At 50.6% G+C, this 21,417-nt stretch overlaps 1 protein-coding gene across 2 annotated transcripts; it reads left to right on the forward strand.

Moving 5' to 3' along the window:
* Positions 1–8,267: 8,267 nt before the first annotated feature.
* Positions 8,268–20,426, forward strand: TMEM222 (transmembrane protein 222). 2 transcript variants are annotated; one of them, XM_067724990.1, is made up of 6 exons: positions 8,268–8,483; positions 14,752–14,836; positions 16,133–16,164; positions 17,661–17,757; positions 17,843–17,964; positions 19,334–20,426. In XM_067724990.1, the coding sequence occupies exons 1-6, from the start codon at positions 8,287–8,289 to the stop codon at positions 19,419–19,421; spliced, it is 621 nt and encodes a 206-aa protein (XP_067581091.1). In that variant the 5' UTR covers positions 8,268–8,286; the 3' UTR covers positions 19,422–20,426. The 2 variants fall into 2 exon arrangements, with proteins under 2 accessions (XP_067581091.1, XP_067581090.1); XM_067724989.1 differs by having other exon boundaries at positions 8,271–8,483; positions 17,843–17,973.
* Positions 20,427–21,417: the final 991 nt, after the last annotated feature.

The raw sequence follows: 21,417 nt of genomic DNA on the forward strand, positions 1-21,417 counted from the left end.
GAACATAAGTTTTACACAATAATACGCTTGCTACATGCAATGTGTTCTGTTAAGGAGAAAAAAATGCTGACTATAACCCACTAAGTTGATTTCACAACCTGCAGTCTCTTGATGGGCCCTAGATTAGAGGATTTCTTAGACCAGAGGTTCCCAAACTTTCTCAGCTCACTGAACCATTAGTGTCTCAGTAGTTTTTTCATGGACCCCCTAAGCCAAAAGAAATACCTAACATTTCAGTGTGTTAGTTAAGCCCGGATCACTTAAGAAGAATTTATGTCCTACCAAGTTAGTCATTTAAAAAATTAATACATGTAAGTTAGAGGAAACTTTTTATTTCATTCTTGAAGAAGTACAATAACTAATGGAATCTGTGTGCTTGTGGGGTGCTGTAAAACTTTGTCAGACTTTCTAATCAGATTGGACCGCACCACCCTCATTTCCTGTCCCACATTGACTTTCATTTGCTTTATATCACAGCAACTGCTAAAAACCCAGCTTCTCAAAGATGACGTAATCAAAGGAATGTAGTGCAATCTAATGATAAAACTCTGAACCACCTTGAGCCAGTAGTTCTCTCAGTAGCCAACAGATGCTGAGTAACTCTAAATTTATAATATCCTACTGTGCTCCTGTGACTTTGCTGTGGCACCCTAAGGTGCCCTGATGCACAGTTTGGGAACTGTGGTTCAATACTGTGGGAACAATAGTTTCACTAGTGAGATTTTGTGATTATTCTGTGTGTGCATTTGGAGAGAACCAGGCTGAGGCCAGCAGGGTATACTCAGTTTAGTACAGGAGACAGAAAGGGAAGAGGTCCTGTCAGAAGCACAATAGGTGATGTTATGAAGCAGGTGCTTATTCCTCTGTGTTCCCAAATTGAAATCTGCCGAAGCTTCTTCAGGACATTTACGGACCAGGCAAGGAAGGGACGATGTACAAGGCCAAGGGAGTAGGGCATAGTCCCAGGTGCCCTCATGGACCCTGAGTGATTCAGTTCAGCTGCACTGTAGAGGGTGGAGTGGCCCATGGACTCCAGGGGCAGCCAAACTGTGGAGGACTCCTGTGCTTGATGAGGGAGCGTAGGCTTGATCCTGTAAGCAAGGAGGAGCCATTGGAAGACTTTACGAGGGGCTCCATTCCATTTGGAATTGGTACTTTTTTTTTTCGGTACGCGGGCCTCTCACTGACATGGCCTCTCCCGTTGCGGAGCACAGGCTCCGGACGCGCAGGCTCAGCGGCCATGGCTCACGGGCCCAGCCGCTCCGCAGCATGTGGGATCTTCCCAGACCGGGGCACGAACCCGTGTCCCCTGCATCGGCAGGCGGACTCTCAACCACTGCGCCACCAGGGAAGCCCTGGAATTGGTACTTTTTTATTAAAAGACTATTTTTTTTTTTAGAGCAGTTTTAGGCTTACAGAATATTGAAAAGATAGTACAGAGAGTCCCATATACCCCTCTCTCCCTGGCTTAGTTTCTCCTATTATTAACATCTTGCATTAGTGTGGTACATTTGTTACAATTAATGAACTGATATTGATACATTATTATTAACTAAAGTCCATAGTTTACATCAGGGTTCATTCTTTGTATTGTACAGTTGTATGGGTTTTGACACACGCATAATGTCCTGTACCCACATTGTCAAAAAATAGTTGCACTGCCCTAAAAATCCCCTGTGCTCCACCTGTTCAGCCTCACCAGCACGCGCACACACACACACACAAACAAAAGGGAAGAAGAAAAAAGGTACTAAGTACTTAGGAATAAACCTAGCAAAGTATGTACAAGATACTTATGAGGAAAACTATAAAATTATGATGAGAAAAATCAAGGGAAATCAGAATAAGTGAAGAGATATTCCATGCTCATAAATAGGAAGACTCAATACTATTAGATGTCATTTCTTCCCAACTTGGTCCATAGCTTCAATGAAATCTCAATCAAAATCCCAGCAAATTATTTTGTGACTATCAACAGGCTGATTCTGACGTTTATATGGAGAGACAAAGACCCAGAATAACCAACACAAATAACAAAGAGAAAGAACAATGTCAGAGGATTGACCCTACCCAACCTCAAGACTTATCATAAAGTTACAATAACCAAGACAGGGTGTCATTAGCAAAGGAATAGACAAATGAGTGGAATGAATTAGAGAACCCAGAAGTAGATCCACACAAATATGGCCAACTGACCTCTGACAGAAGAGCAGAATCAATTCAGTGGAGAAAGGAAAGTCTTTTAAAAACATAGTGCTGGAAGAACTGGACACCTACATGCAAAAAAAAAAATATATATATATAAACACTGACTTTACACCATTCACAAAAATTAACTCAAAATGGATCACAGAACTAAATGTAAAACACAAATCGATAAAACTTCTAGAAGATAACATCGGAGAGAATCTAGGTGACCTTGGGTTCAGCAGTGAGTATTCAGATACAACATAAAAAGCATAACCCATGAAAAAAAACTGATAAATTGGACTTCATCAAAAACTTCTGCTCTACGAAATCACTGTGAAGAGAATGAAAAAGACAAGCCAAGGATTGAGAGAAAATATAAGAATTCTTACAAGTCAACAATATGAAACAAGCAACCCAATTAAAAACTGGGCAAAAGATCTGAGTAGTCACCTCACCAAAGAGGACATACAGGCGACTAACAAGCACACGAAAGATGACCAGCATTGTGTCGCTAGGGAATTACAAATTAAACCAACAGTGAGATACCACTCCACACCTATTAGGATGGCGATACCAAATGCTGACAAGGATGTGAAGCAACAGGAACTCATGCAGTGCTGGGGAGGATGCAAAATGGTAACAGTCTGGCAGTTTCTTACACAGTTAGATAGTCTTATCATAGGATCCAGCAATTGCTGTACTTAGAATTTACCCGAATGAGTTGAAAATGTATGTCCATGCACAGACCTGTCCATGAATGTTTACAGCAGCTTTACGAATAATTGCCAAAAACGAAGCAACCAAGAAGTCCTTCAAAAAGTGAATGGATAAACAAATGGGTACAGCCATACAGTGGAATATTACTCAGTGAAATGAGCGGTCAAGCCACAAAGCCATGGAGGAAACTTAAGTGCATATTGCTTAGTGAAAGAAGCCAATCTGAAAGCCATACCGCATGATTCCAACTATATGACATTCTAGGAAAAGCAAAACTATAGACAGTAAAAAGATCTGTGGTGCTCCATTTTAGTGTGTTTCCACATGTGACTCAGCCCTGCTGACAGGGAGCCTGGGGCTCGGTGAGATAAGCCTGCGTAGTGAATGTGTAGCGGAACAGACATTAGAATTGCAACCCCTGTGTTTGTGGTGGGCAGGTGTGGCCCTGTGGCCCCAGGGCCTGCTGCCGGTCTCTGTGCTAAGGAGCATGCTGAAATGCATTTGCAGAACTTAAAAGGTGATGAGAGATCAGCTCAGAGGATCCCAGCCCTGGCTATACATCAGAACCACCCAGAATACTCTGAGAACTACAAATAGGGACAATGAGTTCCAAAGAGGGGCAGGAAGAGGGAATGGACTGCCTAAAACCCAAGTTACTAGAAGCAAAACCAGGACTGGATCTCTAATCTCGGATTCCTGGTCCAGTTCTTTAAGAATCACTTTCTTATTTAATGTCATGATATTTTTTGGGTTCCTATTGGCCTAGCACTGGCTTAATGGCAATGCATGCAACAGATGAGTCCCTGCCCTCCTGGTGCCTCCACATTCTCTGGAAGATGTGGGTAGCAAATATGGGGGTTGCACACGGTCCCTGAACGTTAGATTTCACTAGAAATCTTGAGCCTTGCCCCATACATTCTGCCGTGGAGTGCCCCACTGCGTGCCAGGCTCTGTGTCTTGTGGACATGATGGCAGGCGTGAGGCACTCTGTTGTTCAGCCATGTTCTGCCTCCTGCACCCGAGCCACTTCTTGATATAAAATAGGTCCTGGTCCTAGTGATGCCACAGTTTGCACCTTTTTTATGATGATTTACAGAATCTCAGGTCTCGTCCTCATCACTCTTTAATGGCCCTAAAGGGGGTCACCAGCAGAGATAGCCCAGGGTTAAGGTGCAGAACCCCAACTCTATCTAATTTATGCTTAGATCTTGGGAAAGTTCCTGAACCTTTCTGGGCTCATTTTTCTCATTGGGAAAATGGGTGCCATGATACCTGCTCTGGTTACTTCACTGCATCGTAAGAAGGCCCCAAATCACAGTGAGAGGATGCGCATCTAAGTGCTTAAGTGGTTAAGGGTCCTATGATGGTGATGAGTGGTTTGAATTGCTGTAACAGCCAACACTGAGTGTTCATATTGGGCCAGGAGCTGTTCAGCTATAGCCTATCAAATAAACTTTACAAGAACTTTGCAATCTTCGTTTCCCATTTTAAGGATGAGGAAATTGATGCCCTGACAGGTTCGGTTACTTTCCTAAGGTCTGACAACCACTGACAAAGCTAAGGGTCAATACTGGGCTTGCCGGCTGGAGTTCATATGCTTAACCACCATGCTTTACTGCCCACCTGGGTGCAGAACACTTAGATTCTGGTCCTAGCTGTGCTTTCTAATTTGTTGGGTAAGTCTGCCCATCTATAAAATGGAATGGAGAAGAAAGTCGTTTTGTAAAACTCTGATGTCTAAAGGGTCAGAGGGTCTGTTCTCAAATGGTTTCTTGCATTGTATCAGCCCCAGTGGTCCCCTCCCCACCACAGAAAGGTTTGCAGCCATCCAGGAAGACAGTTTAGGGCTTAATGGGGGGAATCCAATGGAGCAGAAGCAGAAAGCCTGCAGAAGAGAGGACACACACACATGCACACTGCATCACACCCAGCAGCTCCTCCAACCTGCGCTGTGATCGCCCCAGGCTCAGCCCTGCTTCCCTGGATTACTGATTGAGGTGATTCTTCACCAGAGCCATTAAGGCGACCAATCTATGGTCATCAAATAGCTCTGGTCCCATTCCCTGAGGACTTCCTATCTACCGGGTGCCATTCTGACTACAAGGTCCAATGGATCCAGTCAGTCCCCTTCTCAAGGAGTTTGCTGTCTCCTGGGGAAGACAGACATGTAAACAGCTAATGCTAATGCAAGTACACATGAATATGCAATAGGCAGAAACAGGCTCCGTGCTCTGGGAGCAAAGAGGGAGGATTTGCTGGAAACCCTGAAAGTGGTGTAGAGAGAAGGGGAAGGGTGAGAGTAGGGGAAGGAACTCTACTGAAGGAACAGTGTGAGCAAAGACATGAGGTATGAAGGGCAGGGCTCTTTCTCTGAAGGGCAAACAGGGCAGTGAGGTTAAATCCAAGCAAGTCCCAAGGGAGACAGAGAGAGAGATGAGGATGGAAAAGAAGGTTGGGGGTTGGGGCCAGACCATGGGGGCCTTGAATGCCAGGATGAGGAGTGAGATGGCCTGTGGAAGGAAGTGTGTGAGCCCTGGGGACTTTTACATGGGGCCAATTGAGGGGGTGTCCTGACTCATACCAAGAGAGGACGTGCCCTGAGTTCACCCTTCAAACAAGCAGCATCTTACCCTTGAAGCTTTCCCAGCTTGACTGCTTCCAGCTCTGCCATCCTTCCCTCCCCCAGCCAGTCCTATAAGTGGATCCAGATGGTCATTCCTATTTTAGGTCGGGGTGTGTGTTGGGGGAGGGGTGGCTATGAGCTCTATCAATCGTTTCCTGAGCTCTGTTAGAGGAGCTTCTTCCAGGACCCTGCTGTGATCCTCTGAGCCTGGAAGGGACTGTTAGTCTTTGATGGAGATTTCCCATCTGTCTGTGGGTGATAGGGGTGGCAGCAGCACAGGAGGCAAGGGCACAGGCCAGGGAAGCTTTAACATTGGGTAAGAGAACCTAGGTGACGTGTACATGTGGGAGGGGGTCCTGTGAACGGGCTGCGAAGGGGAACAAGCCTGGGAGAGAGGCTCCAGAGGAGTCAGAGAAAGAGCTGGTTTCTCCCTCCAGGTACCTGGCCCTCCTCATGCCCCTGCTTCTGCAGCTGCCTAGGCCAAGGAGCTAGGGCTCTCTGGTCAGACCCTACTGAGCACTGTGCCTACCAACATCCATAGGTCCCTTAAAAATCTTGGGGCACTGCAAGGTAGCAGCTGACAAGCTAGGTTCCTGCTCTCAGACTGTCTATAGCTAGCATATGATACATACCAAGCTTATAACTATTTGCCATTCATTCAGTTTAGCAAATATTAAGCAAATGCTCTGTGCTAGACACTACTAGGCATTGGGTTTACAAAAGTGAACAAGACAAATACAGTGTCTGCCCTCAAGGAGTTTCCAGCCTAGTAGGGGAGTCCAACAATACACAGCCACAAATGTGCTACAAAGGAAAAGAACAAGGTATTCCAGGGGAGATTCACAGGAGCTTTCCAATTTAGATAGGGAAGCCAAGGAGGAGCTCTCTGAGAAAGTGACATTTAATCTGCTACTTGAAGGATGAATGAACGTTACCCAGTTTTGGAGGGAGAAAGGGCATTTCAGGCAGAAGGGAACAGTGTGTGCCACGTCCATGGGGTATACAAGAACACGGCACATGAGAGGAACTGAAAAGAGGCTGTAGGACAGTGAACAAGTTAATAAAAAAAAAGGGCATGGTGCAGGGCCTTGTAAGCATGGTATATTTGTGTTTTATCCAAAGTACAATGGGAAAACACTGAAGGTTGTCAGATTAAATGTGGTACTTGTGTTAGTACAACCAAATTTGTGGCAGGCCCTAAGAAAGACTGACTTTGGTTGTGTATTCATCCCTACAAACAATAAATGTTTAAAGGGCACCCACCAGCCCTTTGCTAGAATTATGGGTTGACAGTGATGGCAGAGGAATGTCTAAGGTATAGACCTTCCTCGGAGACCCTCCAGAAGAGATGGGACAGCTATAGTGATTGAATCAAGATGTGATTTATTCATTCAACAAACAGGCACTGCACACTTAATCTATTCCATACATGTGCCAGATGCTGGTTGTTGCCCATCAAGGATCACACACATGGGTCACAGGAGAGGCATAAACATACTCAAAGAATTTTGAGTGGGTTAGAATCATTTTCAGCTGTGATATCTGTGAGGCCTTTATAAAACACCCAGTCGTTCTGTAAATCAGTAAACATCTAGTGGGCATCTGCTCTGCACTAGGAACAGTGCTAGCTACTGAAATTAAGGAACTTAGAGTTCCATAACAGAGATAGACATACCCCTCCAAAATGCATTAAAATATTAGGTTCTAAAAACAGGAGAGCAGGCTTTCTATAGATCAGTGTTGAGGGAGGGTAATTCAATGGAAGAAAAACCTTCCCCAAAAGGCATATCTCCCACCTTCCTCAGCGGATTTATCCATACCTCCCACTAGCATGATTTTTAGCTGCTGCCTTCCTTCTTTGTCCCCCCATTTTCCCTTCCCACACCAGCAGATTCCATTTTCTTTGGCTATCTTGGCATCCGTAAAAAAGCCCAAAGAATCCAAGATTTGAGCCTGGCTTCTTTATAGTGTGTGATCTCAGACAATTACTTTAACTTCCCTGAGCCTCAGTTTTCCCATTTGTACAATGAAGGGATCGGATCACATCTAAGGTTTGTGATTTACTCCAGCCAAGGTGATATTCACACTCCTGCACACTGCTCTGCAAGGCCTTTCTTTCTTTGCACGGCTGCACGCATCCCTCCAGCCCCATCCCCGAGCCACCTGGCAAACATCAAGGCTCAGCTCAAATATCTTCAGGCAAGTTTCCCCTATTTCTGCACACACGCCACACATTGTTTTAGTCTATCCTTCCTTTATGCTACCACTACCTCGCAAGAGACCACAGAATGAAAAAGGGATAGAGACTTGGGTTTGAGTCGTGGCCACTTACCTCACCTCTTAAGCCTCAGTTTCTCACTTGTAACTTGAGGGAAATACCTAAATTCGCACGTCTAAGCAGTTTATGGGGATTAAAACAATGTACGTCAAGTCAAGTGCGTGGCACCTAAGTCGCGCTCAATATATGGAGACTGTACCACACCTCTTAGGAGCCCTCAGCGTACTGAATTACAGAGTTCTAGGTCAGTCTCCCGCGCTACACTGCGCGCTGCCTGAGGGCATCCCTTTCGCTGCGGTTCAGTGCTAGCGCGAACCCCCGTGGCTGGCGGGCGCAGGAGGAGGTGGGCCGGGCCAAGAAGGACGCGGCTCCTATTCCCGGCGGGAAGGCCAAGCCTGGCGGACCCCACCTTCCGGAAGTGACGCCACCGAGCGACCGGCGCTGCATCAGGGGCAGGCCGGAGCGGGGCGCGCGCAGCATGGCGGAAGCGGAAGGGAGTTCGCCACTCCTGTTGCCGCCGCCGCTGCCACCCCCGCCCGGGATGGCGGAAGTGGAGGCGCCGACGGCGGCCGAGACGGACAAGAAGCAGTTTAGCTGTGCTGGCAGCGGCGTCATGGACGTGGAGCGGAGCCGCTTCCCTTACTGCGTGGTGTGGACTCCCATACCGGTGCTCACGTGAGTCTCCTCCGGCGTCCGCCCGGGGACTGGGAGAGCCGGGCCCGCGTGGCGTCCTCCGGCGGCCCGGGGCCAGCCTCCGGCCCCGACACACAGCAAACCCTTCGCACGGGTCCGCGGTTCACCAGTACCCCGCCACCCGCGCGGTGCGAGCTCTGCTGGTGAATGGGCCAAGCTCCCCTCCCTCATTACACCTGGTCTGATCTGAGAGAAAGACCGTTGTTGACCGCGGAAAGGTACTGAGGCTGGGAAGCTAAGGACCTGTGGGCGTACAGAAAAGGGACCCCTAACTGGGTGTGAGAGAGACATCTTCATTCACTCACTGGCTTATTCATTCGTTAAACAAATGATTGCTGGTCACTTCCTATACGCAAGACATCCAGCTGGGTCTGGAGGCAAGAGTGGGAGTTTGATTGGGACCACACCAACTCCTGGGATTTCGTCATTGGAAGGGCCCCCAGAGATCTGGGAGTCCAGTCCTTTGTCTCACAGATGAGGCTGAAGATCACACACCATCTCAGTTGCAAAGCGCATTTAGGTCCCAGGCTGTCTGCCTTCCAGACCAGGGTTCTTTCTATGGCATCAGCCTTTGTCAGAAGAGAAAGCAGGTGCTCCAAAACTGCTGGCGCCTTTTAGCAAGGAGCTTGGGGACGAGGAGGGGGGAGTAGGGAGCTGGTTTGCCCTCGTGCTTCAGCCTTGACAGCTGATAATAACCACTCCTCACAGTGCTGGACAGTTGGCCAAGCTCTTTCACACCCATTTCCTCTGAATTCCACAACCACTTTCTAAGGCAGGAATTATATTCTCGGATGATGAATTTGTACCATTAAATGTCTTGATCATGTTCACATGACAGTAAACGAAAGCATCCCAAACTCCGTTTTCTGACTCCATAACTTGCTCTCGTTCGATTACATCCTGTCCCCTCTCACCTGACGAATAGATTTGTTCCCTGTATCAAAAAGAGCCAAGTGGTGTGGAGAAGGGATCATTTTTGTTCTTATATGTTGCTGATCCTAAAATGAGCTTAATTCTTGTATTATGTTAAAATACTTCAGTTGTTCTGTTTTCAAATGCTTATGCATTTGTTTAAGAACACCCAAGTCTTGGACTTCCCTGGTGGCGCAGTGGTTAAGAATCTGCCTGCCGATGCAGGGGACACGGGTTCGATCCCTGGTCCGGGAAGATCCCACATGCCGCGGAGCAACTAAGCCCGTGCGCCACAACTACTGAACCTGTGCTCTAAAGCCGGGAACCTAGCTACTGAGCTCACATGCCTTGAGCCCAGACTCTGCAACAAAGAGACGTCACTGCAAACAAAGAGTAGCCCCCACTCACCGCAACTAAAGAAAGCCCGTGCACAGCAACGAAGACCCGACGCGGCCAAAAATAAATAAATAAGTAAGTAAATAAATGTATAATTTAAAAAAAGAACACCCAAGTCTGAGTCCTTTCAAAATAAAAATTTTAAGAAAGCGTTTTCATTGATTAATTCAGTATTCTTTTTTTTAAAAAATAAATTTATTTATTTATTTTTAGCTGTGTTGGGTCTTCGTTGTGGCGTGCGGGCTTCTCACTGCAGTGGCTTCTCTTGTTGCGGAGCACGGGCTTTAGGTGCACAGGCTTCAGTAGTTGTGGCTCGCGGGCTCTAGAGCGCAGGCACCGTAGTTGTGGCACACGGGCTTAGTTGCTCCACAGCATGTGGGATCTTCCCAGACCAGGGCTCAAACCCGTGTCCCCTGCATTGGCAGGCGGATTCTTAACCACTGCGCCACCAGGGAAGTCCCTCAGTATTCTTTTTAACACACCTGCTAAGTGACTCCTATGTGCCTAGAGTAGTTCTAGGTGATAAGAATATACAGTGGTGAGTAAAGCAGGTATGATCCTTGTTCTCACAGAGTTTAAATCATGGTGGAAGGAGATAGACAGTAAACAAGTAAACTAATAAAAGAACTGATAGTGAATCGTGCTATGAAGAAAGTAAAATGTTAACGTGAGAATAACTGGGAGGGAATGTATTGGTTTTGATAAAACCTGTCTTGTTATCCCAAGATCTCTTTGGTTTTTCCCTGTTCTCAAAAACACGTTTGTGGAGTCCTCTGCTCTTTGGAGAGCTGGTAGCAACATTCAGTGGAGGCACCACGATCCCCAGTCATCTGGGCCAGAAGCAGCACACACCCCATTTCTATTCAGATCTATTTACAGGTGTTCATAAGATGAATAAGGCCTACTGCCCCATCAGAAGGCTCATGTTCCCATCAAAGGACTCGCCTTCCAGCAGGAGAGAGACAGGTGAACTCACCATTGTAGTACATTGTGGTGATTGCTGACCTAGAATGCAGAGCTAGGAATAGATGTGGCACAAGGAACTGTCATTGATTTTGGAGGTGGTGGGGGTGGATCAGAGAGGGGGAAACTGAATCCAGAGATCTGTCTGTCCCCTCAGAAGTGTTGATAATTCTCATGAAAAGCCAGATAATAGCTATTGCTACTACTAAAAACAGAAAAGATTGGATACTTACTCTGTTCTGGGCTGTGTTCTAAACATTTTATATTCACTGTCTCATTCAGTCCTTTTATCAATGTAATGAAAATAGGTACTGTCATCCTCATTTTATAGATGAGGAAATAAAGGCTTAGAACCCAGCATAGGGCTTTTTCCACTGAAATAGTCTACCTATACCAGGTAGAGCTCCAGAGTCAATAACTCATTCATTCAATAAATAGTTCTTGAAGACCTATTATGTACTAGGTCTGAGTAGACAGTAGTCCACAAAGCAGCTTTGGAGCTTGCCTTCATGGAGCTTCCAGACTGACAAATACTTTGAGAGTTTCTTCTCTGGGGCTTCCCCAGGCGCAGACTTCTGTTGTCTCCAGCCTTTATTCTACTTCCGGGGAAGCCGTGGTATGTGGAGTATTGGTCAAACCCAGACCTCTCCCCAACCAGATGAAAGGAATTGAGGGTGGGAGGTGGAGATGGGTCTTGAGATTAGGGCCTGAGAAGCCAGAGGAGCTACTTTCCCATAGTTCTGAGTGTCCATCCTGTGGCCACTATGAGTCTAAAGCAACTTATTGTACGCCAGCCTGTCCAGCCAATCAGATAGCAGGTATTTATTGTACACCTCATGATAACAACATTGGGCAACTACCAAGTGCAGGGAAGTGTCATAAGCATTTTGCAGGCATATCCTGTTTGATCCTCACAATCGCCCCCCATTGAGGTCATCATCATCATTGTTCACCTCTCACTGACAGATGGGAGTGAGTGCCTGCCCAAAACAGTCAAGACTCAACCCAGGTCTGACCTCAGAGCCTGACTCCACTCTTAAATGCATGATATTCATTCATGCATCATTTAGTCAGTGACTGCTTAGCTGCAGCTATGTGCCAGGCACTGCCCTGCGGGCTACTCTAATCAATAAGAGAAAATCCCTGCTCTCTCAGAGTTTACATACTAGAGGGGAAAGACAGTAACCATGTAAGTAAACAAGATGATTGCAGATAACAGTAGATACTATGACGAAATTAAAGCAGAGTCATGGGATCTGGGGTGTCTGGGGTCGTGTGTGGCTACTGTAGAAGGCACTGTCAAGGGAAACCTCCAGAGTTGACCATTAGCTGAGGCCTAAGTGCTGAGAAGCAGCCAGCTATGTGAAGCTCTAGAAGAGTGTCTGGGACGAAGGCAAATGTAAAAAAAAACCATTGAGGTGGGAGGATTTGGTGTGTCTGACGAACCAGAATTGGGCAGTGTAGCTAGAGAGAAGAGTGAGGTGACTTCAAGGATTAAGCAGGGCCAGACTGTTGGAAGGAGTTTGGAGTATAAGTGTAATAGGAAGCCCGTAATGGATGTTAAAGCAAGGGAATGACAGAATCTGGATCATGTTCTTAAAAGACCACTCTGGGGAATTCCCTGGCCATCCAGTAAGGTTGGGACTCGGCGCTTTCGCTGCCGGGGGCCCGGCTTCAATCCCTGGTCCAGGAACAGATCCCGCAAGCCATGCGGCACAGCCAAAAACAAAAAGACCACTCTGGCCCCACCATCCTTCCCGGTGCTCAAGCTGCAGACCTGGAAGAGCTCTATCCTATCGTCATAAAACTGCCCAGTCTTCCTTTTAAAGATCTTCTCAAGCCATCTGCTTCTCACCTGACCAGTACTCTGGATCACCATCTTCTCTTGCCAGTATTCCAGAACAGCCTCTGAACTCCTGTCTCCCTCCCATTCTCCAGGCACACGCAGCACTTTGCTGCCTTGGAGTTTTGCTTTCTGCCTGTCAACATCCTGTGCTTTCACAGGTCAAGGTTAAAAGTTACCTCCTGTGTGAAGTCTTTGCTGACTCTGCCCCAGCCCCATGTAATTGTTTCTTTGGGCTATATCTCTGTGGCTTTTGCCTCCACCTCCCAGCAGGCAGCCTTCAAATCAGCACGTGGCTGCTGGCCCTGGGAGTCCTTTTTTCTTTTTTTCCTTGTGAGTCCTTCTTAAACTGGATCAGTCTCTCCAGCACCTAGTTCCTGTAGAGCCATGGTTCTCAGACTACAGACAGATCTGGAGTTCCTATGCGTTTTGCATATCAGGGTCCAACTGAGATTTGGGTTTTCTAAATAAATGCCCATGGCTTTTAAAAATTCAAACTTTCGACTTCCCTGTTGGCGCAGTGGTTAAGAATCCATCTGCCAGTGCAGGGGACACGGGTTCTATCCCTGGTCCAGGAAGATCCCACATGCCGCGGAGCAACTGAAGCCTGTGCGCCACAACTACTGAGCCTGCACTCCAAGGCCCGCGAGCCACAACTACTGAGCCTGCGTGCCGCAACTACTGAAGCCCGTGTGCCTAGAGCCAATGCTCCTCAACAAGAGAAGCCACCACGATGAGAAGCCCGCGCACCACAACGAAAAGGTAGTCCCCGCTCGCCACAACTAGAGAAAGCCCGCGTGCAGCAACAACGACTGAACACAGCCAATAAAAATAAAAATTAGAATTAAAAACAAATCAAACTTTCAGTTCCTGGAATGCATCATGCTTTTGTCCTGATCTCTACCCTTGCACACATTGTTTCTTCATTGTTTCACACACACACACACGCTGGTTTAAGTGCCCCCCAACACTTTTTAAAAAACTTTTTAAGCCTTTTTTTTTTGCAGTACGCGGGCCTCTTACTGTTGTGGCCTCTCCCGTTGCGGAGCACGGGCTCCGGACGCGCAGGCTCAGTGGCCATGGCTCACGGGCCCAGCCACTCCGCGGCATGTGGGATCTTCCCGGACCGGGGCACGAACCCGTGTTCCCTGCATCGGCAGGCGGACTCTCAACCACTGCGCCACCGGGGAAGCCCTAGAAAACTTTTTAATTGAGGTATAACATGTACCATAAAGTGTAAAAATCTTAAGTATACGGCTCAATGAATTTTGCATGTGTGTGCACTCATTCACCCAGGTCAAGAGAGAGGATGTTTCCAGTATCCATTGGGCTCCCTTGTGCCAGTCAGTTCTGCCACAGAAATAACCCCTCTTCTGCCCTCCAGCACAATAGATTAGTTTTGCCTTTTCTTGAACTTCACATAAACAGAATAATATGCATGCACTTTTGTGTAAGTTTTCTTTTACTCTGGCTTGTATATGTGAGAATCCATGTTGTGCGTAGCAGTTTATTATTTTTCATTGTTACCTACTATTTCACTGTATGACTATACCCCAATTTACTTACCCGTTTTACTATTGTTGGACATTTGGATTATTTCTAGGTTTTTTTAATCAACTTTATTGAGATATAATTCACATACAATAAAGTGCATACATTTTAAGTGTGCGGTTCAGTGAATTTTGACAACTGTTGTTTCCAGCTATTTTTTAATAAAGGTGCTGTGAACATTCTTGTCCACGGCTTTGGTGGACACAAGCATTTGTTTCTGTTGGATGTATACTCTGAAGTGGAATTGCTGAGGTAGAGGGTGTGGTACCAGTTTTCGAAAGCTGTGGAAACTCTCCCAGCAGCAGTGAGAAGAGAGTTCCAGTTGCTCCGCCTCCTCACCACACTCAGTGTTGCCGTCCTTTGAGTTTAGCTGTTCTGTGGGCTGCACCGATTCCCGGCTCTGCTGTTCACTTTCACTTGCCCCACTTCTGTACTTCCCCTCCCGCTGCCGCCACCCTAATGGACACTTTACCACACAACGTTATATTCATATGCTGTCACTCTGGATGGAGTGTTCCCAGCGTCTGTCTGACCAGCTGAAAGACACCCACAAGCTCTGCCCTTTCCCTGTCCTTTTTTTCACAGGTGGTTTTTCCCCATCATTGGCCACATGGGCATCTGCACATCCACAGGAGTCATTCGGGACTTTGCGGGCCCCTACTTTGTGTCGGTGAGTCCCCATTCTGCCCCCCTCTGGAGGGTTCCAGGGCTCAAGTGGAAAGCTAGCCTATCTTGCCCACAGGCAGCCTTCCTGTCTCCCCAATATGCAGGAGAATGCAGATGCCATGCAGTCCTGGTCCGGCCCTCTGCTTCTCACCAGTGTTTGACCCCTTTCCCCTTTCTCTTGCCTCCAGGACAGGCCAGGAGGGCAGTGTGGCCAGGATTCTTAAGTAACTGACCCAGCCCTTTGCCCACCCCGGGGGTACCAAGACATGGGTAGGGTTAGAGGCAAGAGTGGAGAGTCAGACCATCCTGGTTCCTTGGTCCAGGAACCAAGTGTCTGGACCTTCAGAAGGTGGGAGTCACAAGGTGGGGGCACAGGGGAGGCTGATGTGGTTCCCTGGGTGTGGCCATGGAGAAGAGGGGGCGGACCTTCTAGAATGAACCAGCTGTGTTCTCAGGTCTGTTCCCTGGGGATGTGCCCGAGATAGGGCAGTAGGCTTGCGCCAGGTGAGCAGGCAGCGTCCTGCCTATTTCGAGTTGCAGCTTCCTCTCCGTCAGGCTGGGATGAATGGGTGTGGTGGCACCAGCCTGCTTATGTTCATATTTGTCATGATCATCTTAACACCACAAAGGTCTTTCATACCCATTACTTTCACTGCCATATATGTGTATGATAATTCATCTTTGACCAGCTCTGTCAGCAGATTCTGAACCCAGAATCTGTCCCTTTGTAACTCCTGTACCCCACATCTTGTGTGGCAGGTATAGGACTTAGCTAAAACATCCCCCTCGTAGCAGGCCTCTTGAGGCCCAACCGCTGTGTCTACCCCACTCACCCCAACCCACCCCACATCCTGCTTTGACTGCAGTCACACTGCCAGATTCTGTGTGGGCCACCACTGTCGGGTCAGGAGGTCAGAGGTTGTCCTCATTCACACCATGAAGGAGACCACTCCCCTATGGACAAAGACCAGAGATTGACCAGAGAACCTGGAGAAAATAAGGCCCATAGAGGGTGAGAGAATTACTTGGCAGCCACAGAGAGAGGCAGTCATGGCTGTACCCCAAGTCTTTGGTCTCCGGGTACAGTGCTCTGTGCACTCCTGCCACACTGCCTTCTTCACACAGAAGAGCTGCTGCTGACCCTTCAGATATCCCGCCAACCCCAGAGCAGGGCCCAGGCTCCACTTCTGCCCACCCACCTTACCTCCTTCTAAGTCACGACACTTCCACCACCAACCCAGGTCTGTCTGCTGGGCTGGATGCGGGCTCCCCACTGACCTCTGCTCTTGTCCCTCAACAGGAAGACAACATGGCCTTCGGGAAGCCTGCCAAGTAAGTGGTGAACATCCGTGTGATTGGCCCTAGAGCCAGGTTCCTCCTACCTGGAGCAGCAGGCCAGGCCTTCTGGGGCACAGCAGGAGCCAGCAGCCTGAGGATGGGGTGAAGGGGGGCAGCCAGGGTCTACCAGAGCATCTGACCTTGTACCACACATCTCCTGCTCCAGTCCCTGGCTGGGTCCTTTATCCACGGGCCATCTAGGCCTTGCCTCAGCCCTGCAAGGTCGTGTTGTCAGCTCCTTCGGAAAGGTGAAGATAAGGAAGGGACTTGGTCAAGATCACACAGGAAGTGGCAGAGCTGGGACTCACTTGCAGGTCTGTCTCACTGCAAAACCTGGACTCTTTCTCCTGCCCCTCAAGGAACAAACACACCATTTAAGGTGTGAGGGAGGCATGGTTTGGAACTCTGCTGGAAAGTTCTGGTTGGAGAGAATAAAGGCAGTTTAGTCTCTCCTGGAGCTATTGCTGGTTTGCATGGGGTTTGGGGACTTCATTTTTTCTGTCTTGGGGGCCCACCTCAGTTGTGGTGACAGTGCCTCAGTCTTCAGTCTGCTCAGAACAGCATCAGATGCTCTGTTGCCCAAGGCAGCATCCAGGAGGGTGGAGCCCAAGGAGGAGTTGGTGTCCCACACAGCATAGGCAGCCTGGAGCTGGGCTCTCCAAACCCTGCTGACTCCCTCAGGCAGGTGGAGATGTGAGCCAGGGGCCTCTGGTCTGGGTGTCTGCTGCCAGACTGCTCCTCAGCGAGAGTTGTAAGGACACCCGTTTCCAGGCAGGAACCCCTGAGCAGCTGAAGTCCCGGCCACGGTGGTTTCTCACTGGTCCAGTCTGTAGGCTCCTCTGTCAAGCCATTCCCCACATAGCAGCCAGAGGGCGCTCTGACCTCCCAGTGCCCCCTGGCCCAGACCCTTTGGGGTGTCACCCAGCTTGAGGTTCACAGACTTTAGCTCCACCAGCTATTCTCCCATTCACCCTAGTCTCCCATGTGGGGAGATGGGGAGAATGCTTTCTGATGGATGAACTCCTCAGGATGACCTTCAAGTCCCCCAGAACATGGCCCCCCTGCATCTCCAGCCTCACCTTCCAACATCCCTCACCCCGTTCTTCCATCTGAATCCCCCAGCAGTGCCCAGTTTCTTAATTTCTGGTACACACTGCACAGTTCTGTGCCTCTTTCTCTGTTCAAACTGTTCCCTCTCCCTAGAATATTCACTCCCCATTCTGCGCCTGGCTAATCCTTCCTCCTTCACACTGGACTCGTGTCACCCCCAGGAAGCCCCTCACGTCCCCACTGAGTGAGTTCATATCCTCCCCAGGATCCACATGGCGGTGGGCATGTCACACTGTTCCAGTTGTCTGCTGTGTGGCCCTTTCCCTGGACCTGGCTCACCCCTGTAGCCTCAGCACCCGGCTCAGGGCCCTGCACAGAGCAGGCGTCAGGGGACATTCGTGGAGCTGAGCCAGTGCCCAGAACCCCTTCTCCCCCCTCAGGTACTGGAAGCTGGACCCTGCTCAGGTATATGCTAGCGGGCCCAACGCGTGGGACACGGCTGTGCACGACGCTTCTGAGGAGTACAAGCACCGCATGGTAGGTGGGCCACTCCTGAGGGCGGGAACGAGGGTGGGAGGTTTCCCCGCAGCCCATCCTGACCCAGCCCATCCTGCATCTCCAGCACAGTCTCTGCTGTGACAACTGCCACTCACATGTGGCCTTGGCCCTGAACCTGATGCGCTACAACAACAGCACCAACTGGAACATGGTGACTCTCTGCTTCTTCTGCCTGCTGTATGGGAAGTACGTCAGGTGCGCTGCCTGTCCCCCTGGCCGCCGCCACCCTCCCCGGGACCACTCTCCCACGGATCCCAACGGGGCCATTTCTGGGGTCCTTCAGCCAGCAGGGACAAAGCAGGAAAACAACGAGCTGAGCTCCTGGTGGAGAGGGCGGTGCTGTCTGAAGCCCAGCTCTGTCCCTTGTAGCTGAGCTCCTGGTGGAGAGGGCGGTGCTGTCTGAAGCCCAGCTCTGCCCCTTGTAGCTGAGCTCCTGGTGGAGAGGGCGGTGCTGTCTGAAGCCCAGCTCTGCCCCTTGTAGCTGAGCTCCTGGTGGAGAGGGCGGTGCTGTCTGAAGCCCAGCTCTGCCCCTTGTAGCTGAGCTCCTGGTGGAGAGGGCGGTGCTGTCTGAAGCCCAGCTCTGCCCCTTGCTCACTGTGAGATCTTGGGTAGCTGCCTTGGCCTCTCTGAGCTGCAACTGTCCCTAGGAAAATGGAGATAATGATTCTGGCTCCTCAGGGATGCTGCGTGTGTACAGAGCCCTGTGCTCAGGTCCGGTGAACAGGTGGACCCTCAGAAGAGGATGGGTGACCCCATAGGGTCCCCTCCCAGCATCCCTCATCAGAGGCAGGGTTCTGGGCGGGTGGGCCCCAGTGGTGGCCTGGGAGGACCTTTAAAGTCCCCGCCTCATGACTTATGAGGTCAAAGGCCTTGGTCCCAATTCACAGATAAAGGGAGCTCAGAGGGGTGGAGTGACCCTCCCACCGGGGAGCCAGCACACACCTGGGCTAACCCGGCTGCCTCTCCAGGCTTTCTTCCAGCTGTGCTCATCATTAAGAGCTTCTGAGAAGGAGATTTTCAGGGTCTTTTTTGGTCCAAAGGCTTTTAGAGGTCTCCTGGGAAGACCTGTGACCTGTGGTCACACAGAGACTGAGGCAGAGGCGGGGTTGAAGCGGGCTGAGCCATAGCCCCGCCTAACTCTCACCGACCCCTCCCCGCCCACTGCACTGAGCAGAGGGCACTCTGGCTTCCCCACCCAGACTGAAGACTTCTGGGTCCTCTCGCTGGCGACCTCTCCCCAGACACAGGGGCGATCGTGGATGGAGTCAGGAAGGCCCAGAGGGTGGACGTGTCTCCTGTACCCACCCAGCGAGGTGTCACATCTCCACCAGGAGCCTGGAACAGCCCCTGCCCAGGACCGTAGCTGGTGCTCCTCCACAGCGGGCACCAGGCCTAACCCAGTCCCTTAGTTGACTGAGTTTGGGGGTGAGGGGGGTGGTTCCAGGAGCTTCCTTGGGGGGAGCGGCCCCGTCTGGGTTTGTGGGAGGACAGTGTGCTGGACCACACGCCCACTCACTGGCCCCTTCCCTCCCATGCTCCCCTCTCTCTCCATCAGCATCGGCGCCTTCGTGAAGACCTGGCTGCCCTTTGTCCTCCTGCTGGGCGTCATCCTGAGCGTCAGCCTGGTCTTTAACCTGCGGTGATGGCTGCCCCATGGCCCTGGGCCCGCCAGGCGCCTGAGGAGGCCGCCGCCATCACCTTTTGTTCCAGATTCTTCCCCCTCGGCCCGGAAGGCAGGGATGGGCCTGCTGGTCTGGGCCCAGGGGTCTGGGCCCAGTGGGGTAGGATGAGGGCTGAGGGTGAGCGCGGGGTGGGGGCGTTTGCATTTTGTGTCTCGCTGGTCGCTCAGAGGCTCCCTGCCCCCTCCTTCCCAGGCTTGTGACTCCCACCCTTGAGGCGCCCTTCGTTCATCTGTTGGAAAAGCCTTAGCTTCCCTCTAGAGCTGTGTCTGCCACTGCCTGCTGGGCTCCCTCTGCCTCAGCCCAGTGCCTGGTGGGGGAGGGAAGGATATTTGGACCCACCAGACAAGGCAGCACAGGGAGCAGAGCTGGATTTGAAGCCCATTCTCCTGCCAGGACTCTGGTCCCAGGGTGGAGGTACACCAAGAAGTCTGCATAAACTCAGCCACCCTGGGGCCTTCTCCACGGGCCTCTAGAATGGTCCAGTAGGGCTGACGGGCCCCCTCCAGATGTCTGCCAGAAGATGCACTAGGGGTAGTTTGTGCCCCGCTCCTGGCGGCCGCCAGCCCGTGCAGCCCCCTTTTCCCGCTCTCCCAGGGCCTCCAAGTACTTGGGTTCATCTCCCCCCTGCAGTTTGGGGCCTGGGCTCCCCCAACCAGGCTGGAGAGATGAGTGACACTGACGTATCCAGAGTGACCCCTGCAGATCAGAGCGATGTAACAAAGCTTGTCCTTGGCCCCAGGTACGGGCCTCGCACTGGTGACGGCACCCCTTGGGTCCGAGATGTCGGGGGGCCGTCGGAGCATCCAGCGCCATCAGGGAGCTGAACGGGAGCTGTCTCCTCCCACCTCCCACAGCTCCCCCTTCACTTCAAGTTGTGGGACAGGCCTGTGCTGCCCCCCTCACCCCTGCTCCACGGATTCCTTTGTGCGGGGCTCCTGGGCAGGACAATAAAGAGTTTTAACTCCAGACCATGCTTGTCCTTGATTTCTCCCTTCGGTGGTCCCTGGTTTCACTGAAGACATGCGCTCCCTTCAGCTCCTATCTTCGTGGTGAACTTGGGTTCCTCTGCCCCTGGCAAAGGGGTCTGGTTGCCAGGGACATGGTTGGGTCCTCGTCCAGGGCCTGGAGCTTGCAGGAGCCAGCATCCCTCGGGTGTATCCTGCTCTGAGCAGGAGCGCTGCGAGTTCTCCACGCCTCGTCCACCATCCCAAAGCTTTCTCCTTGAGGCAGGCGAACATTGAAACCCCTCCCATATTCCCTGTTGGGAAGAACTTGGCAGTAGGATTGGGAGTCAGTGCTGACAGACCAGGGCCCTGGACCCGGCCCCCACCGTATCCACTGATCACGTTGCCAAGCTCCCCGTGCTCACCCCCAGTGATCCGGTCGCTGCCCTGCTCCGTGGTGCCTCTACTCCATGGCCCTCGGGACCCCACACTCTCACTCTCCACGCATCCCACTCTCTACCGAGATAGGGCAGCACCTGCTCTCCAACACCCACCCACTTCTGGTCCTTTGCTTCCCACCTGTTGAAGTCATGCCCTTCCTTCTCAAGGCCCAGCTTGAAAGCCACTGCCTTGGTGAAGTCTTTCCTAACCTTGCCCTATGCCGGGTGTCACTTTAGTTGAACTAGCAAAGGATTTGGTCTCTGAATCCTGAGAGCCCTTTGTGTTCACCCTGAGCATGGCCTTGGGGACAGCTCTAGCTGCGGCCCTCAGGGCCCTGGATCAAGTGTCCGTCAGCTCATCCCAGAGCCTGCGGTGCTGTGGTTTCCAGGCCTGGGGCTTCTCCAGGGCATGACAGAGGTGGCCCCTCCTCTCTTCAGAGCAATTCCATTTTCAAAACTCTGTTCTGCCTATGGGTCCACCTAAGGGTTGGGGTTAAATTGTGGTATGGAGGACACCACAGCAAAATGGCCAGAAAAGCTTTAAGGCCTGTTTTCACCCAGCAGAGCTTTAAA

This window comes from Pseudorca crassidens, chromosome 2 (genome assembly GCF_039906515.1).
Source record: "Pseudorca crassidens isolate mPseCra1 chromosome 2, mPseCra1.hap1, whole genome shotgun sequence".
NCBI lineage: Eukaryota > Metazoa > Chordata > Mammalia > Artiodactyla > Delphinidae > Pseudorca > Pseudorca crassidens.

Bases quoted from the DNA above. Each gene is read 5' to 3' on its own strand.
- TMEM222 (XM_067724989.1), top strand. From the start codon at position 8,287: ATGGCGGAAGCGGAAGGGAGTTCGCCACTCCTGTTGCCGCCGCCGCTG. The intron at 8,484-14,751 runs GTGAGTCTCCTC...TTTTTTTCACAG, and splicing joins ACTCCCATACCGGTGCTCAC to GTGGTTTTTCCCCATCATTG. The intron at 17,974-19,333 runs GTGCGCTGCCTG...TCTCTCCATCAG, and splicing joins CTGTATGGGAAGTACGTCAG to CATCGGCGCCTTCGTGAAGA.